Source organism: Siphateles boraxobius, unplaced genomic scaffold (assembly GCF_051911475.1).
Source record: "Siphateles boraxobius isolate OS27281-9 unplaced genomic scaffold, OSU_SipBor_1 31, whole genome shotgun sequence".
Lineage (NCBI taxonomy): Eukaryota > Metazoa > Chordata > Actinopteri > Cypriniformes > Leuciscidae > Siphateles > Siphateles boraxobius.
In genome coordinates this window covers 1,629,900-1,652,777 of record NW_027508931.1, presented here as the reverse complement: position 1 = coordinate 1,652,777, position 22,878 = coordinate 1,629,900, and the positions used below count along the sequence as shown (strand labels likewise).

Here is a 22,878-nt window from a genome sequence, read left to right as displayed (position 1 = left end):
TTCCCATCAAAGGAATAATACATTTACTTTTGATCATCTAAAATAAATATTTTTTTTAAATGTTGAAAACACGTACAGAGCCCAAACTTTTGAACAGTACATATTAATGTCTATTACCTTGCTTATGTCTGGCTCAGATTTGCTAGAGCACATGGTCTGGAGCTCTCTGATGAGATCCGTCTCATCATCAGAGTAGAGAGAAAGACCCACAGCAACTCCATCACTGAGTCTGCAGGAACATCCACACAGAATCATTGAGTAACACTGCCGTCTGCTGGTAACACAAACACGTGCACACACATAGGAAACCAACCTTGCATGATTGACATTTGTCAGTGGGTGAGTGCTTGAATTGGCCAGAGATCCTATATTACAAGAATAAAAGAATATGGATTATTTAGACAATTTTATGGAAACAAAAGAGTTAAAAGCAGTTTGCTTCTGTAGCTGAGGTGCATTTACTGCAAAAATGAAAGCCATCAGTTACACCTCACCTTCTCTTAAGGAACAGCTAGAGTTCCTCCCAGAGGCGGAGCTTCCTTTCTTCCGCGGACTGGTATTGGCTCGTCTCCAAGCGCCACTTTCACGTCCTTTTCGGCCCCCTTTCCTGTAGGCGGAGCCAATGGTGGAAAGAGGGAAACATCCACCCTGGAACTCTGGTAAAAGCCTGTCAATCTCTAACCACACAAACAGAAAAAAAGTAAAATATGTTTTACGTGAGCATCAATAACTACTGCACTGAAAGATTTAAAGGGGCTATTGGTAGAATTCAAAAACCCTTGTTATCAGCGACACCGGCAGCCATTAAGTGAATTGGATTCAGCAACTTATTGCTTGTGTCCGCACTCTAACAGGTCTCCAATATACTTGTGGCGAAGTTCTTTTTTTATTCTTTACATATAAGTAAAAAGTAGTTGGAAATACAGAGATATACTGTTAACGAACATCCTGAAGTCGTCCACACTGCTGAGAGCGACATTTAGATGAATATGCTTTCCTCTCAGTAACAAAATAAACAACTAAAATGACAGCGGTGAGAAAACAGCAGTTAAGAAAGCATCTGATCATAGCGATATGGATGTGTTTGCACCAGCTCTGCAATTCACTGGCACCATGTCAACAGATGAGGAAATTAAAATTACACAATTATGATGGTTTGATTATAAAGTATATTTGAGACTATAGACTATATAGATCTGGCTATGTGAGACTATAGTTTGAATGAATCCCTTTTCTTTGCAAGACAAATTGACATTACAGTACAGAATGTCTCTTTCGGCATTATCCTGAACATTGTTTAAGCATTCGTTTCATGTGTCATATAATGGAATAGAGGCTCTGGGGAGCGTGCTTAAACATAATATCCTTTTTATTTTCCCAGCAAAAATATTCAGATTTCTTCACATAAAAATCAGCCTGGCTTTCATAGACAACCTAGGAAGTTAGGAAGGTCTAATTTTTTAAAGTTTCGTTACACACTGTTCAAATTGATTAATGCATTAAAATTCTTACACATAGCCTCAAATAGATGGTCAGTGTTAGTAAAGCTACTTTGAATGTAGTCTCGCATAGCCAGACCTTCAGACTGACAGCAGAAGGTCCGGACTCCATAGCAGCTACATGTAAAGCAACCAATCACAGTTTGTTTTGTTCAGCTTCATGTTTGGGGGCATGAAAATTAAACGTCGATGATGTCCCTACGATAACAGAATGGTGTGCAAAACTCTTAGACGATTTTAAAGAGTCTATGCTGTGAACTTCACAACTTGAAAATCCAGTGTTTAGTTGATCCTGGTAAGTGCTCATTGTCACAGATATAAACACGACAGCTTTCTTGTACCATGAGGGGGTTTCAAACCATGACAGCTTTGTTTCCAGACGGTCCGTAAAAAATGCGTCAGACACGTTTTCCGGAAATCCTGTAGAATTCAACCAATCAAATGATGACTTCTAAACTCCTGAAGTGTTTCCAAGTTGTTGTGCCATTGCATTAGCCAACGGTCTGTGGGAGTGCTGTCTGAGACTGAGACTACTTTGGATGTGGCTGGGGAAAGTATCTCAGTACTGAAATAGCTGCATTATTGTAAAATCAACTGAGCTACTGTCAAGCTACTGATACATGTAGGTACATTCGTCGCATGTTTTAGTGGAGTCTGTTCCCCAACACTGGTGCTGTACCTGGTCTGGGCAGTGGGCAGCCCTGCAGCACAGCCTTATTCAGAAGGATATTGAGAGCTGCTTTGACAACCGCTCTCTGACCTGGGCTCAGACCTTTGCTGTTGGGAGACCGTCGTTGGGCGGGAGAGCGCTTGGCTGTTACTCTAGATATAACAGCGTCCTCGACCCGTGGAACAATCACTGCATTCCAAAGCCTCACTAACCACCTAAAAACAAAAGACACATGGACCAATTTTAACATGAAACATTGCCTGTCATAGGAAATGCAACAAAAAAAAAAAATAGCATGACTAGTTGTTTAATTTTAAATGACAGTGTTGTTATTTATTTTTTTCGATACACAGATTCTGAATATTTAAAATTGAAATACTAATTTTCTGCAGAATCGATACATGGTACCAATTGTGCTTCATTTACTTGTTTTGAAAAATTCAATTTTTATTTTACAGGGCAGTTGTATTACAATTGTCTTAGAAATATTATTATTAAATATATATATTAATATTAATTCCAGAATTGTGACAACACTAGATTGACATACTTTGGAATGTCCTGGGTCTGTTCTGGATTCACAGGGCAGGAGAGGAATATGTAGGGTCCCAGCAAGGCCTCTGATGTCCCCAGACGCGACAGACAGGCATTGAGCTGGTGCCACACTGAGCACACCCAAGAAAGAGCTTTGGGTACAGGATCATCAGATGTCCAGCACTGGCCCTGAGTCTGCAGAAACACAGAAAATCTAAGTTAAAGGAATAGCTCACTAAAAAATGACTTTTTTTATGCTTAAAATTCTCCATTTCTTGTAACTGCAACTGAAAAAAAACTCTTTATGTGCTCCAAAAAACGATTTAAAACTAACTCAACTAGATATCACAATGAACAAATTCAGCAGTCATACGCTACAACACAATAAACTACATTAAATATACTAAACCGGTGGGTCACGACCCAAAAGTGGGTCACAAGACTGTTTTGAGAGGGTCGCAGAGTGTGTAATCAAAAAGAAACAAAACAAAAATGTTTTATTGTAAATGTTTTTCTGTTGCAAGACTTTTATTTTGAAAGATGTGCGTGAAGGCTGACTCTTCTGTCAGACACAGTAAAAAAAAAAAAAAAAAAAAGAGTGCATGAAAAGAACATGGGATTCAGTATCTATTCAGTGTGTGCTATATATCACTTCACTATTTATAAAGAGCAAATTAAATCACGAGCATGCACAGCATAGTTACGTTTAGTAAGTCATGAAATTACTAAAACGCACGAATAAATTCTATAACTGGTATGTCGTACAGTGGCGTAGCGTCTGGGCATGCAGGGTATGCACGTGCAAATGGGCCCGGGCCGATAGGGGGCCCGCCCATGGGGAACTTTTAATTAAAACAGGTTAATTCATTTTTAAAGTGTAGCCACAATCAATATATTTTTGTATGCATGTCATGTGTAATAATTTATTGTTTCTCCATAATGTCTAATTTCTCCGTCATTTCTTGTGTGCATTTATTATGCGTTTATTATTTTTTGCACCCCGAGGCTGCCGTAGAACTGTACCGTCATTTTTTACGGCATCGCCGCGTCAAATTAAAAAAAGAAAACACAGTGTGAGAGAGGTTGCTAGACGCTAGCTAATTGAACATTAAAGGATGGAAAAATACAAACATAAAAGTGGGGCCTCAAAGAGAAAAAAGAAGGTGGAGAAGTTAGTTGCGACACAAAAACTAACTAAAATAGACCGGTTTAGTTCTCTTTCTTACCATCCCTTCTGTTGCTTCAGCGGAGCCCTCATTTTCAAAACTGAAGCTAATAAACAGACTATTGGGACGGGCAATTATTTCCATCGAGAATGCACAAAGCCATGAATTAAACACCAGTGACATCGTGCTCGTGGATAAATTTGCCGAAAGAAAGGCCCGGAGAATGCAACTAAATGAGTAAGTAGTTTTATGTTTTTTACATTTTGGGCTGCGGTGCCAAGATCAGTAGTTTATTATTGACATTGGGTGAGCCTTGGTTGGTTTTAGACTTGTTTTTGTTCCGTTCTGGTTGTGAAAAGTTGTTGGGTAGAGTGTTTTTTATGGTATTGTTTGGTATGGTATTTTCTTGATACACTACAGTGAACGTCTATAAATTAATCTTCAATGTACTTGGGGGGCAGGGTTAGGGGGGCCCGTACAAATTTTTTTTTGCATATGGGCCCGGGACTGACTTGCTACGCCACTGATGTCGTATGTTAGCTGGGAGGAATTTTCATGCAGGTATTCATCAGGATCAAAGCCCTTGTTTTATTAATAGTTCAGGTAAATATTGTGTGTTTACCATAGAAAAACTAGTTTTTGTAGTTACCAAAATACCACTTTATTTCTTCATTTATTTTATTATTTTCTATGACTGTGGTGTCTCATACCAACTTACTAACTTTCCTGTATTTATACTAGTTTGGGGCTGCTATTTAATAGCCTTAAAGAGGGATGGTACTTGTCTGTATGTCAACCATTTTTGAGAAATAAATTAACTTAATTTAAACTAATTACCATGGGAAACTGTGAGTCCCATGCCAAAACCAGTTGAGATCCACTGTACAAAACGATCTTGACTAAATTTAGAGCTGAATTTCTATTTTGGAGGCCTTCCCACCAGCTCATTAGATAATGAAGCAGGGCTGACCTTGTGGAGGAGTTTTCTGCGGAGATGACGTCCCAGCATGCCATTGAGGGGCTCTGTGTCCCAGCGCAGCTGAACCCAGCGGAAGTGCTGCTGTAATCGTAGCTCAGCACCCTGCAGACGAGGCTTAGCCAGGGTGCCAATCAAAAAACTCCCTTCACGGAAATAGTAGAGCCCATTGTGACCTGCCCATCAACACGAGGAGAAAAGAGTTGAACCGGAACGCTATTTCAGGTACATTGACTGTTCCTGCTCTGCTACATCTGCATGAATGCATCTCACCATGATTGAGGGAGAGGGAATAGACAGATCCTCGGTTCTCCAGTGCTTCGCACAGGTCTCCCAGGATGTGGCTGAGAGAGTGGGCTCTCTCCAGACCCTCGAGAACCGCCACAACACAACGCCCAGCGCTGCCTTCATGCAAAGACACCAGGAACCCTGATACACAACACAATTCGATCAATACCAGACATATCACTATATTCAAAGATGCAATTATTTAAGGAATATTATGGGTTTAATACAAGTTAAAGTCCTCAAACAACATAATCTCAAAATCCTCATAAAAATACTGTGCAAAAATAAAAGGTTATGGTGAGGCACTTAAAATGTAAGTGAACAGGTCCCAATTTTGGAGGATTTAACAGCAGAAATTAGCACATAATTTCATAAAAACAGTAACATTAATTCTTATGTTAAAAGTAACATATTATTTGAGCTGTAAAGTTGGTTGTTTTACAGCCATGGCAACAAATATGTACAATTTTATATAACTTTACACAGTAAACTTTTTCACAACTATGCTAACAGACATTTTGTTCACATTTGGTGGCTATAAAAACTAAGTATTTTAACATTTACAAATATACCACATTCACTTCCATTGCAAGTGCCTCACTGTAACCAAGATTTATATATAATTTTTTTTACAAGGTACAGGCCAAAATCATCAGTCATCATAGACAGTTGCACAATAAAACCTCATAGTCATTTCTGAGCATTTCAGATTAAACACATGATAAACTTTATGTTCATTCAAGATTTGATCTCGTTTCTAGGGTCTGATTTCTTCTTCCTCTGCTCTTTTGCTTACATCATCACCAGAGATATGTGACTCCTCGATACAGCGCTGCTCTTACCACAGTTGATGAAGATTTCCAGCAGGTGCTCTTTTGATAGACTCTCATCTATCTCTACCCTGATGACATCACAGCCAATCCCCTGGGCCTCCTGTCTGTGCTGCAAACACACACAACAGGTGCATCATAATAAACATCATGACTGGTACAGATGGATGTTCACAGCACATGAGAAATACTGAGATTCAGAGATTATTCACCATGTTTAACTTTTACTTGATGTTTATACATTTGTGAAACTCTTAAGTCAACATGAAATCAAAATGGACCCTATTTACTTTAATAATACACCTTCCGGCCCATCCTACATTTTTTCTTGGTGAATAACATTTTACTCAAAAATATGTTACATTACAGAAATAAGATTGTACTCTGTTTACCATTTATTTTACAGCACCGTTCAAAAGTTTGGGGTCGGTAAGATTTTTTATTGTTTTTGAAAGAAGTCTCTTACGTTCACCAACCAAGACACATATATTTGATCAAAAACACAGTGAAAACAGTAATATTGTGAAATAATATTGCAAATAAAAATAACTGTTTTTATATTTTAACATTTTAAAATGTAATTTATTCTTGTAATGGCAAAGCTGAATTTTCAGCTCATTACTCCAGTCTTCAGTGTCACATGATCCTTCAGAAATCATTCTAATATGCTGATTTGCTGCTCAAGAAACACATCTTATTATCATCAATGTTGAAAACATTTATACAGCTTCATATTTGTATGGAAACCATGATCATTTTTTTGAGAATTCTTTGATGAATAGAAAGTTCTATTATAAATGTCTTTACATTAACTTTTTATTAATTAAATGTGGTGTATGTTTTTGAATACATTTCATGAATTTATCATTGCACTTTTTATGTATATACTTATAGGATTTAGGCCTCATATAATCAGTGCTTAATGTTCAAAAAACATATAAATTAACAAAATCCATTTACTTTTTTTAAACCCTTTGGATGAAATGTAAAATATTAATATTTAAGACAATTAATAATAATTACCTTGATATAATGAGAGATCTGGTTGGCGATATACTCCTGAAAGCTGCCCTCCAGCCCATGGAAGATGACATTATGATACTGTTCCACCTGACCACAAACAAAAACACAACTGATGGTAAATATCATGAACAATAGCACATGTATTATTCATCTAGACCAGGTTCATTTTATCATCCATGCCAAATATTTTATTTATGCATGCCTTTATACAGGCTTGATTACTCAAGTATGTCTTGGAGGGTGTTATGTTGTCTTAAGTTACTGCTTGTTGCACTGCATGCACGTATCTTCTATTACATAATTTTAAAACATAAATAGCATCTGTTGCCCCAAGGTGCCGAACTGGTGGTGGAGGCTCAAAGCATTTTGTTTTGGTCCCAAGGTATTATAAGGACTTTGTTCCCTCTCAGAACTCTTCATCCAAACTTTAAAGATCATCCAGCGTAACTCAGACATGCTAAAAAAACTCTCTTTGACGAGAAGAGTGAGTCAGCGTACCAGGCGGACATAGTTCTGCAGCAGCTGTAGAGGGATCAGGGAGTCGTACGTCATCTCATCCAGAGTGCACTCTGACAGGCCTGACAGAAAGCAAAGTTATAGCAGCCATGAGACATAAATCAAACCTACATGGTATATCAAAGAGCACAACACACAGAGGACATGGGAGACCAGGAGATCTGTGTGAAATGGATTTGAGCGAGGATTTCATGCAGTTGTTTTGACTTGCTGTTGCATGAGATGGAATATTCTGGAGCCCAGCTAAACATCATGGTCATGTGATGACAGGGAGCACAGCATGGCTATTCATTTAAGTGTGGAAACCCAAGAAATCAGCTGGTTCTTTCTATCATAGGCATAGTGTAAATTTCTGCTTTACCAAGAGAATCTCTTATACAATTTGATCATTTTACAAAACATGTGGCAACACTTCACAATGAGGTTCAATTTGTTAACATTAGTCACTGCATACATATGAACCATGAACACTAAATAACTATGAACAATACTTTTAATCTAATTTAATGTTCATTTCTACATAAAGAAATTTCTTACAAGTTATACCATGTAGAATGCAATGCCACGTAATGCAATACTTTTCAAACGTTTAGGGTCAGTTGTGACAGTAAAGACATTTACATTGTTGCAAAAGAACATCTATTTCAGATAACTGTTGTTATTTTGAACTTTCTATTCATTAAAAGTTTTCACTGAAAAGTCAGCTATACCAACCCAGGAATAAATAACATTATAAAATATATTAAAATAGAAAATAGTTATTTAAGAAATTTTTTAATACATTTTGTTGTTTACTGTATTTTTGAATGCTTTACATTGTCTTAATACATTCCAAATAAATGCAGTCTTTGCAAGCTGAAGAGACTACTTTATCTTACTGCCCCCTAATATGCTAATTTGGTGCTCAAGAAACATTTCTTCTTATTAGTAGTGTCAGTTGTGCTGCTTAATGTTTCTGTGAAAACTGTACTACATTTTTAGGAGTCTTTAATATGGGTGACAAAATTAATATGGACTGCTTATGTATGAGGTGTGAAGTAGGCGTTAGTTTAAAAGAGACTAAATGAAACGACTGCAAAGCTCACCTTTAAGATGTATGGTAATACGTTGACTCAGGCGTTTCCGAATGAGGTCCCAGGGAGACTGGGCCAGTTCCTGTCCCGGCAGCCAGACAGCATCACCTGAACAAGGAAAATCGATAAGGAAAGAGGGATAGATTTGCTAGATGTATGTGTCCGCTTACGGTGAAAGACACGGATGTGTAATCTTTACTGACATGGGAGCAGTTTTCATCTACTGTTTTGAGCCATGATAAATGAGCTTTTATCCTCTTCTCTCTTTCCTGTCTGTCAGTCTCCTCAAGTTTTCTGTCTGGAATAGTAGAGATTCATCAAGTTGCTCTCTGTAGGCCAAATCGCTTCATTTTGACATCTGCTCTCAGTGTTTGGAAACATCTTGTCTTAAGGGGGGAGTTGAGTGTAAACAAAAAAAAGAAGTGGTGAGAGAAAGAGTGCAAAAGAGACAGGGAGAAGGCCAGAGGGGTGTGAAAGAGATAGGTGAGAACTTGGAGAAGGCTAGTTTATTTTCAGCAGCCCTGCATGGCAACCCTCGGGTCGAGCCAAGCGGAGTTAGACCCCTGTCCCACGTCCTTCCCTACTTGGCCCAGTGTGGTGTTGGACAACACCCAAGACAAGAGTCACATTTAATTCATGCTCACTAGAGCTAGTGTCAGAATAACTACTAAAGAGCCTACACAAGTAAATAATAGCACATTTGTGTGGATGTGTGTGTGGTAAGTTCTATATTCAGAAGTTTTATATCACAAATCATACTAGTGGCAGATACATTAAGACATATTGGGCCCTTTAGCTGTCTCTTTTTTCTTGCTTCTATGACAACAAGAGTTTAAAATCGCTGAGGTGGGGAAATTAAAACTTGAACAGTAACCTAGGGCAATTCAGGAAGCGCAGCAGCTGTTCATAAGGCTGGGGTCATCCGAGAATAGCCATCGCAATCTCTACGCTACAGGTTGCATTTCAAAGCAATCATGAAACGATCATGGCTGCTTCTGCACTGTGTATTCAAACATGTCAGTGAAGGGGTGATTTTCACCAAAAAATGTTCAGGTTATATTTTACATCAAAATTAAAATTAAAAAATACAAGGGGTGAATATCACCAAGAAATGTTCAGGTCATATTTCACATCAAAATAAAAACGGATAGAGAATATATATATATATATATATATATATATATATATTTTTTTTTTGTGTGTGTGCAAATTACCATAAAGCAAAAACTGCAATATATATATATATATATATATATATATTAAAGTTATATAAATTCGATTTTTTTAATGTAGGGGACTACTCTACCGTTCAAAAAAAAAAAAAAAAAAAAAAAAAAAAATATATATATATATATATATATATATATATATATATATATATATAAATACTTCTATTCATCAAGAATGGATTCAAAATTGACTGTAAAGACAGTGGGTCTCATTCATGAAACACGAGCAGAACGAATTTTTGTGTAAATCGTGTGTAAAGTGGTTCTGGCGTAAATTTTCAGATTCATTAAAATGTTCGTATTTTCCAAATGTTAGTTGGTACGCAAGAAATCTACACCTGCTCCCAGCCACGCGTAAATAGTGCGCTTAACACCCGAACGTTTTGCTCATTAATAAGGCTGCATTTTAATTCACCTTAATCGGGTACATATTTACACAGCATTTTAAAAAATATATTATATATAGTAATTACATACGGTTTTTCTTATTATGAGAGCCAGTAATAGCATCTGCGATGGTGGTCCTTCTCCAGTTTTAATATGATTTTTCCAAAGTGAACTAATTCGTTTTTTGCTCTCAAGCTTAATATCGAACCATTTTCTTCTCACTTCTGCGAATTAACAGATGAAACTCCATTGACTGCATCTGTAATATGCTGCCAAGCTTCCTTTTTTTTAGGAGCCGATACGCCACTAGGTACACTTGAAAATAAAATGTGGCGTTTTGAATGAACTTCTGATAATAAAACTTCAATTTCTGCATCTGAGAAATTTTTCTTTTCATTCGCATTCATGTCATAATATGATGCCCATATATAGTTGTCAGCCGGATTTAATGGCCGGGATTTATGGTAATTGAGAATGAACGTGCACGTGCATCCCATTTACGACTGATTGGAATTCATTAACACACACTCACATTTCACTATCACATCTGACGTTTACAAAGTATTTGTGAATCAGGAGAAGAGTTTTCGGGAAGGTCTCTTTACGCGCAAATCACTCGCATATTTACTCGTATATTTACGAATGTTTAATGATTGAGACCCATTTACATTGTCAAAACATTTCTATTTTTATACATTAAAAAAATTACTGACTGGGTAACTTTTGAAGGGTAGTGTATTTGTATTTTCTTTTGGTTTTGAGGTGAAATATGATCTGGAAATTACACAACACATCATGTTGTAGGGTTAGGGTTAGGTTTTAACGGCCCAATCCTGTTACTGGAGATCTACATTCTTGCCAAGTTCCAACTACAACCCTGATCAAACGCAACTGCTAATTAACCAGCTAATTAAGATCTTGAGAAAAACTTGATAATGACAGACAGCCGTGTTAGAACACAGTTGGATCTGAACTCTTCAGGAATAGGGTTGGGCACCCTTATTATAAAGATAATCAAGTTAAATGGACACAAATTAATCTTAATTTCTTGGCAAGTAGCTAGTTATATTGTAAGATGTATATGTGATTACCTATAATCACTGAGGCCATGCTGTTAGTAGAGAGTCCCAAAGTGTCTGGTCTATCCAGAACTTCCTGCAGTTCCCACCTCCCACAAATTAGCTGGAGGTGATTGGTCAGCAGGTCACTCAAGCTTCCTGTTAACTCTTCCCAGCTGGTATTGCGGCGAATTGTAATTTTGCCAACAGTGCATCCATCCTCCAGGAGATCCACAGGGCAAAGACGCTCCAGTGAGCACATGAGCACCTGTACAACCACTGTGTACAAGTCTAAAGTAGTGAAGAAAGCAAATTTTAAGGGTTAAGTCTGTGGTCACTTAAGCCAACTATCACATAGTGGCTAAACCTGTCAAACTATCACATTTGTACAAAGCTCTATCGCTTAAATTATACTCACCCAGGTTCTCTAGTAGATCTTTGCAGTCATCTGTGGCAACATCATGTATGGTGCGATTGCATTTGTCCCTCTTCTCCATGTCCTGTTGACTGTGGTTACACAAAACCTCCAGGCATTTCTGTAAAGCAGGAAACATGTAAGCATGTGTTATCAGGCACTTCTAACTATTCTTTTCTGGTGTAAAACAGTGTACTTGGCATCAAACTCAAACATGTCACCTTGTAGCCCCTGGATGCAGCAATATGAGCAGCAGTCCAGCCATCCTGGTTACTGTGGTTGAGGATGTGACTGGCCTTGGCTATGCCAGGGTGTTGGAGCTCCTGATTGGAGTCTGAAGGGGATGCAGGGAGACCCGGGTCTGGTTCAGGTGATGGGTGGTGTAGCAGGAGCTTCAGAGGGCCCACATGACCTGAACTGACAGCGGCGTGCAGAGCTGTGCAGTTGTCCTGAAAACAACAAAGACTTAAGCGCAAGTGCAAAGATGTAAAAAAAAATATTGTGGAGGAAAAAAGTCCACAAACTTACTTATCTACAGATATACACATACTTACAACAAAACAGATCTATCAAAATACAAACACACACAATATGAACCAACCAGCAAATGTAAAAACAGAAAACAACCTTAATTTAGACTTAAAGAATTTCCCAGGATATTTTGGGGATTTTTCAGCCCACTGAATAAGAGCAAACTGAGAAACCATCCAGGACATAATTAAGTGTTTCTAAAATAGGGACCGTAATTACATTCTGAACAAAACACAGACCGCAAAATACCCACGCTCAACTGTTAGGGTAACCATGGAGATGAACAGAGGGCCAGTATTTCCTAACGTGTTTATGAACGCAGAATGTAATTGACATTTGAGAGACACTGGTGTCATTGCGGAACTGAAAACTCACAGTCGTGACATGTGAACGTTCTGCTCCTGCATCTAACAAGACTTTCACACACTCCACATGTCCCTGTTCACAGGCCAGGTACAGAGGGGTCCTTCCCTGCAAACACTCCTTCTCCAAATCAGCTCCACATTTTAGAAGAGCTTTCACACACCTACCAATGAAAGAGCAGCTTAGATTGGTATAATTGCATAGAGAAACACATCAGAGACAACATTTTCTAGATATTGCAGACCCTGGTTACAGCCAGCACTACAATCCAATTTTGTTGATTTGATCACAACCGGGCAGCGCTTAATACACATGCAAAGGGGGTTCAAAATGTTGATTACTCAAACCACTTGCTGGAGTAGTCATGTGACCACATCACATTTCATTTAAAATGCTAATCCGTTTAATGCATCCTGGACAACACTGACACAGTGCCACCTACTTACCCGTCAATCATTCACTGAATCAAAGCAAAGGTTTTAAAACAAGCCTGTTACATGTGGCTTTAAAAGAGCTGTCCAATCTAAAATTTCAGAGAAAATAACCAAAAATCATACTCTGTCTTTTGATCAGATCACCTGATATGGATTTTAATAACAGTGCCATGAAATGTGCAAAAGTGTCACTGTTCTTAAAAACACAATAAAATAGTTAAAACACCACAACAGCAAGGGAAAGGAGAAGAGAGGACCCACCCATGGTGACCATTTACAGCAGAGGCATGTAACGGCGTAAATCCTGTTTCATTGGCAGCTTCAGCAGATGCCCCTGAAGTCAGCAGCAGATTTAAGCAGTCTATAGAAGAGAAATAAACACATTATTTACATATTAACATATACATTTGCACTGTGTATATGTGCACAAGACAAAAGCACAATGCTAACAAAATTCAAACATTTTTATGCATACAAATGCCAATCTCCCCAGCACGTACCTGTGTGTCCATTAAGAGCAGCAGAGATCAAGGCAGAGGTTAATTCATGTTGACGAGGATGAATATCCAATAGTGGATCTTGGTTAAGCAGCATAGACAATAAAGTGACATTTCCCTGGGAAGCAGCTTGGAGGAGAAGGGTTTGCCCGTCATCCAGGGGGACGGGGTCACCACAGGTTAGCGAGGGGACTATGGAGGGACACCAGCCTGGGAGGGTTCAAGCAACAGCAGTAACTAGTGAGGCAGGGCGCTTGTGTTGTGTCAAAATGTGTTCTCTGAACCAAAACATTACCCAGAAGAACGACTCCATTTGTCATACAGAAATAATTTAAGGCCACTGCCACTGGCGCAGTGAGTATTTAGCAGTATCCACATTACCCTCCAGAAAGATGAACATACAAAAATTGTGTTAAAAATGAGAAGTAAGCCAAATCTGGTTAAAACAAAGGATAAATGTTTATGTGACGTACACATTTTGGCACAACATCGGAAATGTATTATTCTAGAGAGTGTATCTGCAATCCACACACACTATCCTACAAATTTCAGTTTTCAAATGCTAAAGTCAACTTCATCGGTTTTTAGGTCAGGCTAAAAACAAAATCAAATAAAAGACAACTGGATAAATCAAATCAGGCAGCAGGTGGTTTATGATACATTAATGAAAGTCACGCATCGTAAATTGTGTCAGTCAAACTGAAACATTCTAAACATGGTGCTGGTTTGGAGAGACATGTCAATTAGACAGCGTTAGAAATTACAGCAGAGACACAGATGAAATTTGAAAGCACAGAGCACAATGCACAGGAATACTACTGGCAAATTGGCACCTGTATGTGAAAAAAGAATTCAAATAACTCATCAGTGTGAGTGTAACTAGTCTAGTATCTGAGTGCTAATGCTAAAGCATGTTTGTAAATAGCTTTGTCTCTAGGGATTCTCGATGTTTATCTTGGTTAGTGGAGGGAGTTTGGAGAGAGAGAGATAGAGAGAGATATAGAGATAGAAATAGGCTGTTTCATTAAGGTCCAGTGGAAAGCATAAGATTAGTGTCTCTTTTCTGGGTTAAAATGGGCGGCAAAGAGAGCAGAGGAGCCTCAGAGAACTGCCATGGCTGAGTGGCTGCAGAAAGAGGGAGAAAAGGGCTAATTTTTAGCATTTAGCGATGACAGCTAGCTACCGACATAATTCAGGGCTACCCTGTAGATTAGTCTCTAGTGACATTGAAGAAAAAAGACTCTGCTGGAATACTTGCTCTGCCTTCAATGGTGTTATAATTGTCTTTCTTTGGTGTTCTCAGAGAGCTATGGAGAGGCCTGCAGAGACAGGGTGGTATTTCAAAATATGAGATAACTCTAAAGCTTCTGACACTCCTTCCAATGGGAAAATTTAACTGCAATTGGAGCTGTCTCATTTATTTGGCTTACAGACCATCGCATGACTCTACCTAACTGACATCTCTGTCAAAGCACTTTTGGACTGCTGAAAAGACCAGCATATGTTGCATCTTTGATGTTGGTCCCCAGTGTAGGATGTTGTTGTACTGGTGTTTCCACCAGGCTTCTTAATTAGCTTTACCAGCAAGACTTTACAAGAAAGACCATACTGGTTGACCATCTAGACTAAAACCAAATCAGCACTAACCAGCAGGATCAGCAAGGACATTCCTGCTAATCTAAGCTGGTCTTTTAGGAGGGTAGTATTTTAGTACAGAGGAGACCAACCATGCTCTTGGAGGGCTACTGTCCTACAGAGTTTAGTTCCAACCGTATTCAAAAACACCTGAATTAGCTAGGTCTTAAAGATCACTGCAAACTTTCAGACAGGTGTGTTTGAAAGGACACTTTGTAAGACATTGGCTGTACAGGAGCAGAATTGGACACCTCTGCTCTAAGAAAATAATTTACACATCTCAAACAAAGACATCAATGGTATATCTCAGATGTATAGGTAATTGCTATTGTGCAGAATCAATGCATAAATACCTATTTATGGATATTTAAGTACAAGTCAAGACAAATTATATTGGGTTAGTTGTCTAGAAACATAATTTAAATCATTGAATGAAACATTTAAAAGTGCAGGGAACAAGACCACATTCACAAGTTGCTTTACAGTAGGTCAAACAAAGAAACAGATGGCAGCATGGACACACTGGAATGGTAAGTTTAAGACATTGTGGGAAATGGTTAGTGGTGGAACACAGGAGAGGCAGAACCATGCTGTAGGTCAATGGGAGGAAAGGGGAAAGAGCAGCCTCTGGCATCAGCTTCAGAATGGGTTACAGGAAAGACCCCTAGAGACCTGCATCGTCAAGAGAGGGCCAACCTGACCTATTTGTATAAGTGCTTTGGTCAAGAAACTGTCCAGACATAGGCCTCGTTTACACTGTCACTGAAATGTGACACAATTCGATGTTTTGCTCATATGTGACACAGATCGGATGTGTTCTATGAAAAACAAATGGATTCGGAAATCAGTTTCAGGAAATGCTTATTTGTAGAAATAAATCAGATATGTGCCAATGCGACTGTCATGTAAACAGGCAGATCAGATTGAGGCATTAGGCTATCTCCGCTCTTTAATGACGAGAGAAACCCCCGACGCGCATCTGCATAGGGACGGATGGCCCGATGAAACGTTGTGTCATCGTAGAAGAGGAATGTGGACAAAGGTTGACACAACATATCAAAGGTTGGCTTGCTCATCCTAAAATTTTAGACCCACTGCTCCTCATTAAAGCCCGCCATGATCTCATGAAAGTGCATATCTATAGCACAAATTTTATTTCTCGTGCCATTTACGCAAAAATAAACTGTGCATGTGATACGCGGTTTTCACGTGCATATGATACGCACTTTATGACGTGTAATACGCATGCACTCCACACAAAATCATTGTGATGTTTGGCGAACTCCGCATATATTGCAAAGCTGGCATCAAGCAATATTTTGCATTCGTCCATTTGTGCAAGAACCCCCTTTAAGCATGCACAATGTTTCAGATAGTATGTCAAGTGTAAACGCATGAATCGGACATGGGTCACAATTGAAAAAATGTGTTAATGGACGGTAAAAAAAAAAAAAATCGGATATAGGCAACAATTGGTCATCAAGACCTGCAGTGTAAATGAGGCCATAGATAGGTTCCCTCAAGAATCGTAAAAATGCTCTTATCTTGGTTATGTTGAAGTACTGTGTTTTAACGGCACGTAACCCTAGTAGATTATGAATACTCCTCTGTTGGTTCTGTGTCCTCCTCTGGTAGGACTTACTGAGGAATATATCAAGAATGGAAAAGGAGGGTAGTAGAAAGGAAGAGCAGTGAAAGCAAGGGTGAAGAACAGAGCACCCTTTTACCTGATGCTGCTGCCAGGGTGCTGCCCGGGTGCTGGGGGCTATGGGACGGAAGACTAGATGGGTTTATGGAGGGACTAATGACAATGGTAGCTGTGGAGGAGGTGGTGACAGGGGGACAATCCACACATGCTGCTGTCGGCTGCTGCCCCCACGGCCAGCCAGTACAGGAAGCACCCACCTGTGACGCAGTCAAGGCTGGGACTGTACCGCCCAAATCTAGGGAGGGCTTTGGAGGAAGCTGAGGGGTGGCAGTTGATTTGGCAAGGCCCACACCCAGTCCTGTTCCAGGGGACCTGCTGGCTTCACCTACTACTTTGATTGGTGGGTGTGGAGGGGATGGTGTCTGGGACAGTCCTGGTTTTTTTGGTGGGATGGGGGGTGGGTTACCCCTGTCGATGCGGGCCACAGTTGGTGATTTAAGGCCTATCTGGGGGTGGCCTAAACGCCCTGTGAAGGGTCCTCCCTCAGATGTCGAGTGTGGCAAACCAGGCCGAAGGGCTGCAGGGGGTCCCCCTGCTGGAGGGCTTGTGAAGCGGGAGAGAACCTGTGTGACTGTGTGGCGAGCCTGCTGTTTGGCAGCAAAGTTGTCTCGATTTGTGGGGGACAGATCGCGGGAAGGAGGGCTCTGGTTTGCAGTTCCATTTTGGTCCTGCTCTGAGGCAGAGGGTTGGAATTTGTATCGGGCCGCCTGAACGCGGGGACTGACCCCAGTCGGCAAGGTAGCAGACACACCAGGTGAATGTGAGCCATGTGGATGCGTTTGGCCCTCTCCTCCATTTTCTGCCTGAGAGCTCCCGTGGTGTAGCCCCCGTCCAGCACTGGAAGTCTTAGGTAGGTTCATGCTAGCATAGATGGAACTTGTAGGCTTTACTGGGATGGAGAGTGGCACCTTCTTAGCTGCTTCATTTTCATCTGTCTGAGAGGAAGCAGTCTTGTAAATTGTTGCCTCAGTGCCCACAGCCACGGATGCCATAGTCTTGGGTTTAACTGGGGCAGATGCTGGGGTGACAGAAGGCAGTGGTGTGGCATCTTTGCATCGCTCAGTTCTTAGCTGCTCTACCTGCTGGCGGAGATTTTCGCTTTCAGCCCGCAGCTCCACAGCCCGCGTCTCCTCGCGGCTAAGCCTGGCACGTAGCTGCTCTCGCTCTGTGTCAAACTCAGCCAGCTGTTTCTCCATCTCTGCTTCCATCTGTTGGCTACGACGTCGCTCAGACGCCAGTTCTTCCTCTAATCGTCCCACAGAACGACTGTCCTGCTCAGTGCGGGACGAGAGCTCCTCAAAGCGCTGGTTCTCTTCAACCACACGAGCAGCTAGCTGCTTGCATTCATGCACCAGTGACATCACCACGTGTTTGTTTTTCTCTCGCTCATCCTTCAGCTGAGCCGACAGCTTCCTGTGTTCCTGCTCCAGGCTCTGCAGCTGCAGTTTCTCCATTTCAAGCTAGACAGCAGCAGCAGGGCAAATGTTAGACTCGCAGAGAGCAGATAACACACACATAAAGCAAGCCAGTAATTATTAAACAATTTAAGATTCATCAGTCTTTCGGACAAAACTTTGTAAACATGCCTAGAAATTTACTTTAAAATCAACGAATAAACTTAAAGAAACTTAAAGAAACTTAAAGAAATATCCTCAAATCAGAAGTTACTCTTAAGTTAACCTTACATAATTATTTGTTTGTGTCTAAGCTCCACTAACTAAGCTTTTTCATTAACATATCAGCTGAAGTGTTTTTTTTTACATGTTTTCTGAGCCAGACAATTAGAAAAAATTATATGAATAAACACCAAATCTATTTTGGAGACTGTGTATGTGTAAGTATGTTCAGGGATCAGTACTCGTGTTAAGGTACTGACTGAGCTGATCACATCACTCATGTGGGATAGCAGTTTGACCTTTAAGGTATCAGGTGCTTTTAATATGATAATCAAGAGGGAATTGAATTTGTATGTATGTGTATGTGTATGTGTGTGTGTGTGTGTGTGGGGGGGGGGGGGTCGGGCTACTAACATCAACTGCTGAGCAATACCCTATAATACATGCATGAAAAAGGTGAACTTATTGACACTACAAGTTAGAGGTAGAAGTTCAAGCTTTATTTGCAGGTTTAAGCTGCTTAGCCTATGAATAAATGAACACTTCCCTAGAAATGAAGAGATAAAAGAAAACACTTAAAGGGGCATTGTGTAAGAATTTCTCCCGTCTAGCGGAAATTCTATTTGCATTCCAACGAATAGTGCTTTCCAGCGCCTTGCTTTTTCAAATGTGTGTTGCATCTACGGTAGCTGTTATGTCCCAAAAAGCTATGACAGGATGTCTTCTAATAGCACTTCGTCTAGTTTTCCTTCGGGTGAACAGGTTTGTTATTTCAAACAAACTGCAACTTGACACAGCGAACAAACAGATGTTACAGTATGAATAATAACAGTGCAATGCAGCCTTTTAAACTTGCCGGGGCAGTGACAAGCGCCTCTCACTGCTCTGCTCCTCCGTTTCTGCTGCTTACTGACGCTGGCTCTGAACGAAAACGCGTTGTTGAGTACTTTTTGACCCTGCTATTACAGTTTTTCAAGATGGTGGAACGACATGGAAGCCTCCGTGGACCTACCCGTCACATGTATATAAAGATAATAAATTCTTCATTTACGAGGATAAGTCAGATAATTGGCAGAGATATTTGTACACCATTGAGGACATATTTATAAATAAAAATATTGATTTTAGATAATAAAATACCTAAAAAACTACACATAGTCCCTTTAAGCAGTGGCCAGACAGAATCAGACAGTAATCACTGTGATAAACAACTATGTTTATACTATTTGTAAACATCTAAACTATATATATATATATATATATATATATGAGCTGTTGCATTGACTACAGTACCGATGCAATAAGAGAGCTGTCACCATAACAACCAAGCACAAGTGTTTATTATTGGAAAAAAGAGCTGAGCTCACTCAGTGTCGGTGTAACATGTAAATATGCATGCTATGTACCTATATATAAACTGTATTTTATAATACATAAAAATCCTATCCTACAAAATAAATGAACCCACTGAGATGGTGAACACAGCTGATATCTGGTCTGCAGAAGTGGTGTGCAGTGAAGGGTCAGGGGTCACTTGGAAGAAGCATGCGTGTGTGTGTGTGTGTGTGTGTGTGTGTGTGTGTGTGTGTGTGTGTGTGTGTGTGTGTGTGTGTGTGTGTGTGTGTGTGTGTGTGTGTGTTTTTTAAAGTTCAAGGCCTGCATTAATATCACGTAGCTAGTATTCTTCGTAACACTATCTCAAATAGTGAGATATAGATTTACGGATGTGTTTGGCAGAGTGTTTTAGAGCTTAGCATCAATTTCTCTCCTTTGACACCTACTTTTCTTCTTCTTCTTAAATACCATTATTGCTCGCCTTGTCTGGCGCTCTTCTTCTTACTCTGCTTTTCTTTTCTATGCTTTCATGGAGGTTAGTAAAAGTGGATTTTGCCTAAAAGTCTTTTTTTTCCCCTGTCATCAATTTTTCCTGCCAGAACAATATCAGCATAGATGGTGCAGACAAATTACTACACACCTCCTAAAAAGACACACACAGGTGCACACATTGCATACTAGAATATATTCCAAGAATAACTAGGAACACCTCAGCAAACCTCTGACAGCAAACTTAATCAAGTCAATGTAATCCTACCAAAAAAGGATGACTTATTTCAGATAGAATATGTAAATAATCTTAGAATAATTCACACACAATCCTTTCTGTAGTCTAAGCCCAGCTAAACATACAGAATACACACAATTATCACACATATCTTACCCTTTTCTGTCTGCTCTCAGCGGCTGATAGCTGTGCAGACATCCTCTCCTGCATCTTACGGCAGTGGGCCATTACAGCTTCCAGCACGGTGATGGGGCTCGCGCTAACAGGCCTACAGTCCTTTGGTCCTGTCCCTGACTCAAAGTCCCTCTGCATGGCGAGGAATGGGTCCGTCAGACTGAACTGTCCATATCGCTCCTGCAGGAACACTTCTTTCCTTCGAGCCTATGAAGAACATTTATAAAAAAAATAAAAAAAAATTTAAAAAAAAAGGATTGTTTTTTCAATAGCTTTGCATTTTCACAACTTTCTGTATCTAATATTACTCAAAATTACCCTTGTTTGGACACACACACACATAAATATTAAGTTACAGTAGATATTCTGACTAAGGTGTGTATAAGACCTGAAATTCTAATGCAGGAACACAGTAGGCTATTTGTTTTATTTACATAGTGGTTACATAAAAAAGGAATGAGGCTAAAATCTAATCAATATCTGAATAACCTTATGTAAAGACAATAAAAGAACAGAAAACTTCTGAGATCAAGAGGTAAATACAACTCCTAGCATCATTATGATGCCAATGTGGTACATGTGGGATGCGGGCAAATCATTGTCAAATAACACAGAGCAATTATAACACATTATGTTACCGCAGTGATGCATGTACAGTAAGTGGTGGGTGACTGCCAAGAGACAAACCGCCAACATTGCTCGTGATCTTATGAGTATATGCTTTGGGAATTGTTTGAGTGTGGGAACTTATTAGTGCACAAACAATTGTGTATTACTAACTAAGGAGAACTTTAATAACAAAGGAAGCATTTAAGTTCTTCTACTTTCCAATGCAAAGACACAAACAAACCTCTTAATACATCCTGAAATGTTGCATTCAAACATACATGCTCACAAAGAGCAGGTTAGCACTTTTTCAGGAGTGATCATTAAGCCTGACGTTTACTTAGGCCGTGTGAAGACCAGCTGGTCATCCAAGCAGGGTCAATTAAGGGCCAACCCTGTCACCCCACGTCAAACAACCAAATACAAATGTGATGTTTTCCTTGACACAAATCAACACAGACAACTGACTGTATTTCACTGCAGGGAGATTCAGGAGTGAAGCAACCATGTTAACTGTAACTACTTGGGTCAAGATGCTAACCGTTTGTATCTGCAGTAGGATGAAAAATGCACCTTCATCACAATGCAAGAATTCAGTAAAGAAAAATAAAAAATAAAATAAAAAATAAAATATCATTTTAATGATAAAAAATAAACTGTTAAGTTGGCAACGGTAAGTTCCCTTACAATATACAATGAAGAACAGGAAATTTTACATTAAAATACTTTGAAAGGTTAAAGGTACAGTTTTTGGAAGTGAAAAAGAATAAGTTATCTTAGAATTTACAGTGACATTCCTTGTTTGACACTTCACATTCAATGATTTTTCATCTAAATAATTGTTTAGTTTTTTGTTATTAGTTATGTATATCTTATATTGGTAAGATTGATGAGATTGGTGTCATTTGATGAGGCAGAAATATATTATTTGTAGCTTTTTACAATGAGCTAAGCGCTATTACCTGCTTAACATTCCTCAGTAAACAGTCTATATTCTTATACGAGTTACCCCAAAGATAATGAAAAATACATACAAACCATATATTGTCGTAATAATTGTATTTATTAGCTTCATGTTTCATCTGTACAAATGTTTCTTAGTGTTTGTTTCTATGTCTATGTACAATACAGAACATGGAAGTTTAAACCTGTTATTATTCATCATAGGATGAGGAGGACGTTTTATGATTAGTAATATGAGTGATGTACAGTATCATGTCACGTGCAGCGAATGTGTCGGTGCATCAGTGTCACCAACAGTGTCTGAAGCCACTAATGCGCTGCAGATCGCATAATTCAGTGGAAAATGAATAGAAATTATGATACGTTTAAACATTTTTTAAAGTAAACGTGTGAAAACACTTTACGCAATAGTTCTCTAAATGTGCACACTTTTGGATTAAATGCCCTATTGTGTCATTCAGCTAAGCCCTATGAATGCAAATAAACCAGAGCAGACATGATTGAGTACAGATGTGTCTTGTTATTCTATTGGAAATATCAATAACTTCTAATTAATTCAGTTGTAATCATGAAATGACTGTCACTGTAACCATTTTTTATCAATTTTAGTGGTCGAATATCACAT

General features: G+C 39.3%; 1 protein-coding gene across 2 annotated transcripts in view; it reads right to left on the bottom strand.

Annotated features, from left to right (window-relative positions):
- cttnbp2 (cortactin binding protein 2) overlaps positions 1-22,878 on the bottom strand; it is a 46,873-nt gene that overhangs the window by 3,088 nt on the left and 20,907 nt on the right. For both annotated transcript variants that reach the window (XM_077248871.1, XM_077248873.1), the window contains exons 3-21: positions 20,667-20,891; positions 16,852-18,292; positions 13,493-13,699; positions 13,254-13,353; positions 12,571-12,721; positions 11,886-12,113; positions 11,668-11,785; positions 11,283-11,540; positions 8,588-8,683; positions 7,485-7,564; positions 6,987-7,073; positions 5,976-6,075; positions 5,119-5,274; positions 4,840-5,021; positions 2,720-2,898; positions 2,179-2,384; positions 495-677; positions 314-365; positions 118-229 (exon numbers count right to left, since the gene is read on the bottom strand). In XM_077248871.1, coding sequence (XP_077104986.1) covers positions 118-229; positions 314-365; positions 495-677; positions 2,179-2,384; positions 2,720-2,898; positions 4,840-5,021; positions 5,119-5,274; positions 5,976-6,075; positions 6,987-7,073; positions 7,485-7,564; positions 8,588-8,683; positions 11,283-11,540; positions 11,668-11,785; positions 11,886-12,113; positions 12,571-12,721; positions 13,254-13,353; positions 13,493-13,699; positions 16,852-18,292; positions 20,667-20,891 — 4,161 coding nt within the window. The remainder of the gene's footprint in view (positions 1-117; positions 230-313; positions 366-494; positions 678-2,178; positions 2,385-2,719; positions 2,899-4,839; positions 5,022-5,118; positions 5,275-5,975; positions 6,076-6,986; positions 7,074-7,484; positions 7,565-8,587; positions 8,684-11,282; positions 11,541-11,667; positions 11,786-11,885; positions 12,114-12,570; positions 12,722-13,253; positions 13,354-13,492; positions 13,700-16,851; positions 18,293-20,666; positions 20,892-22,878) is intronic.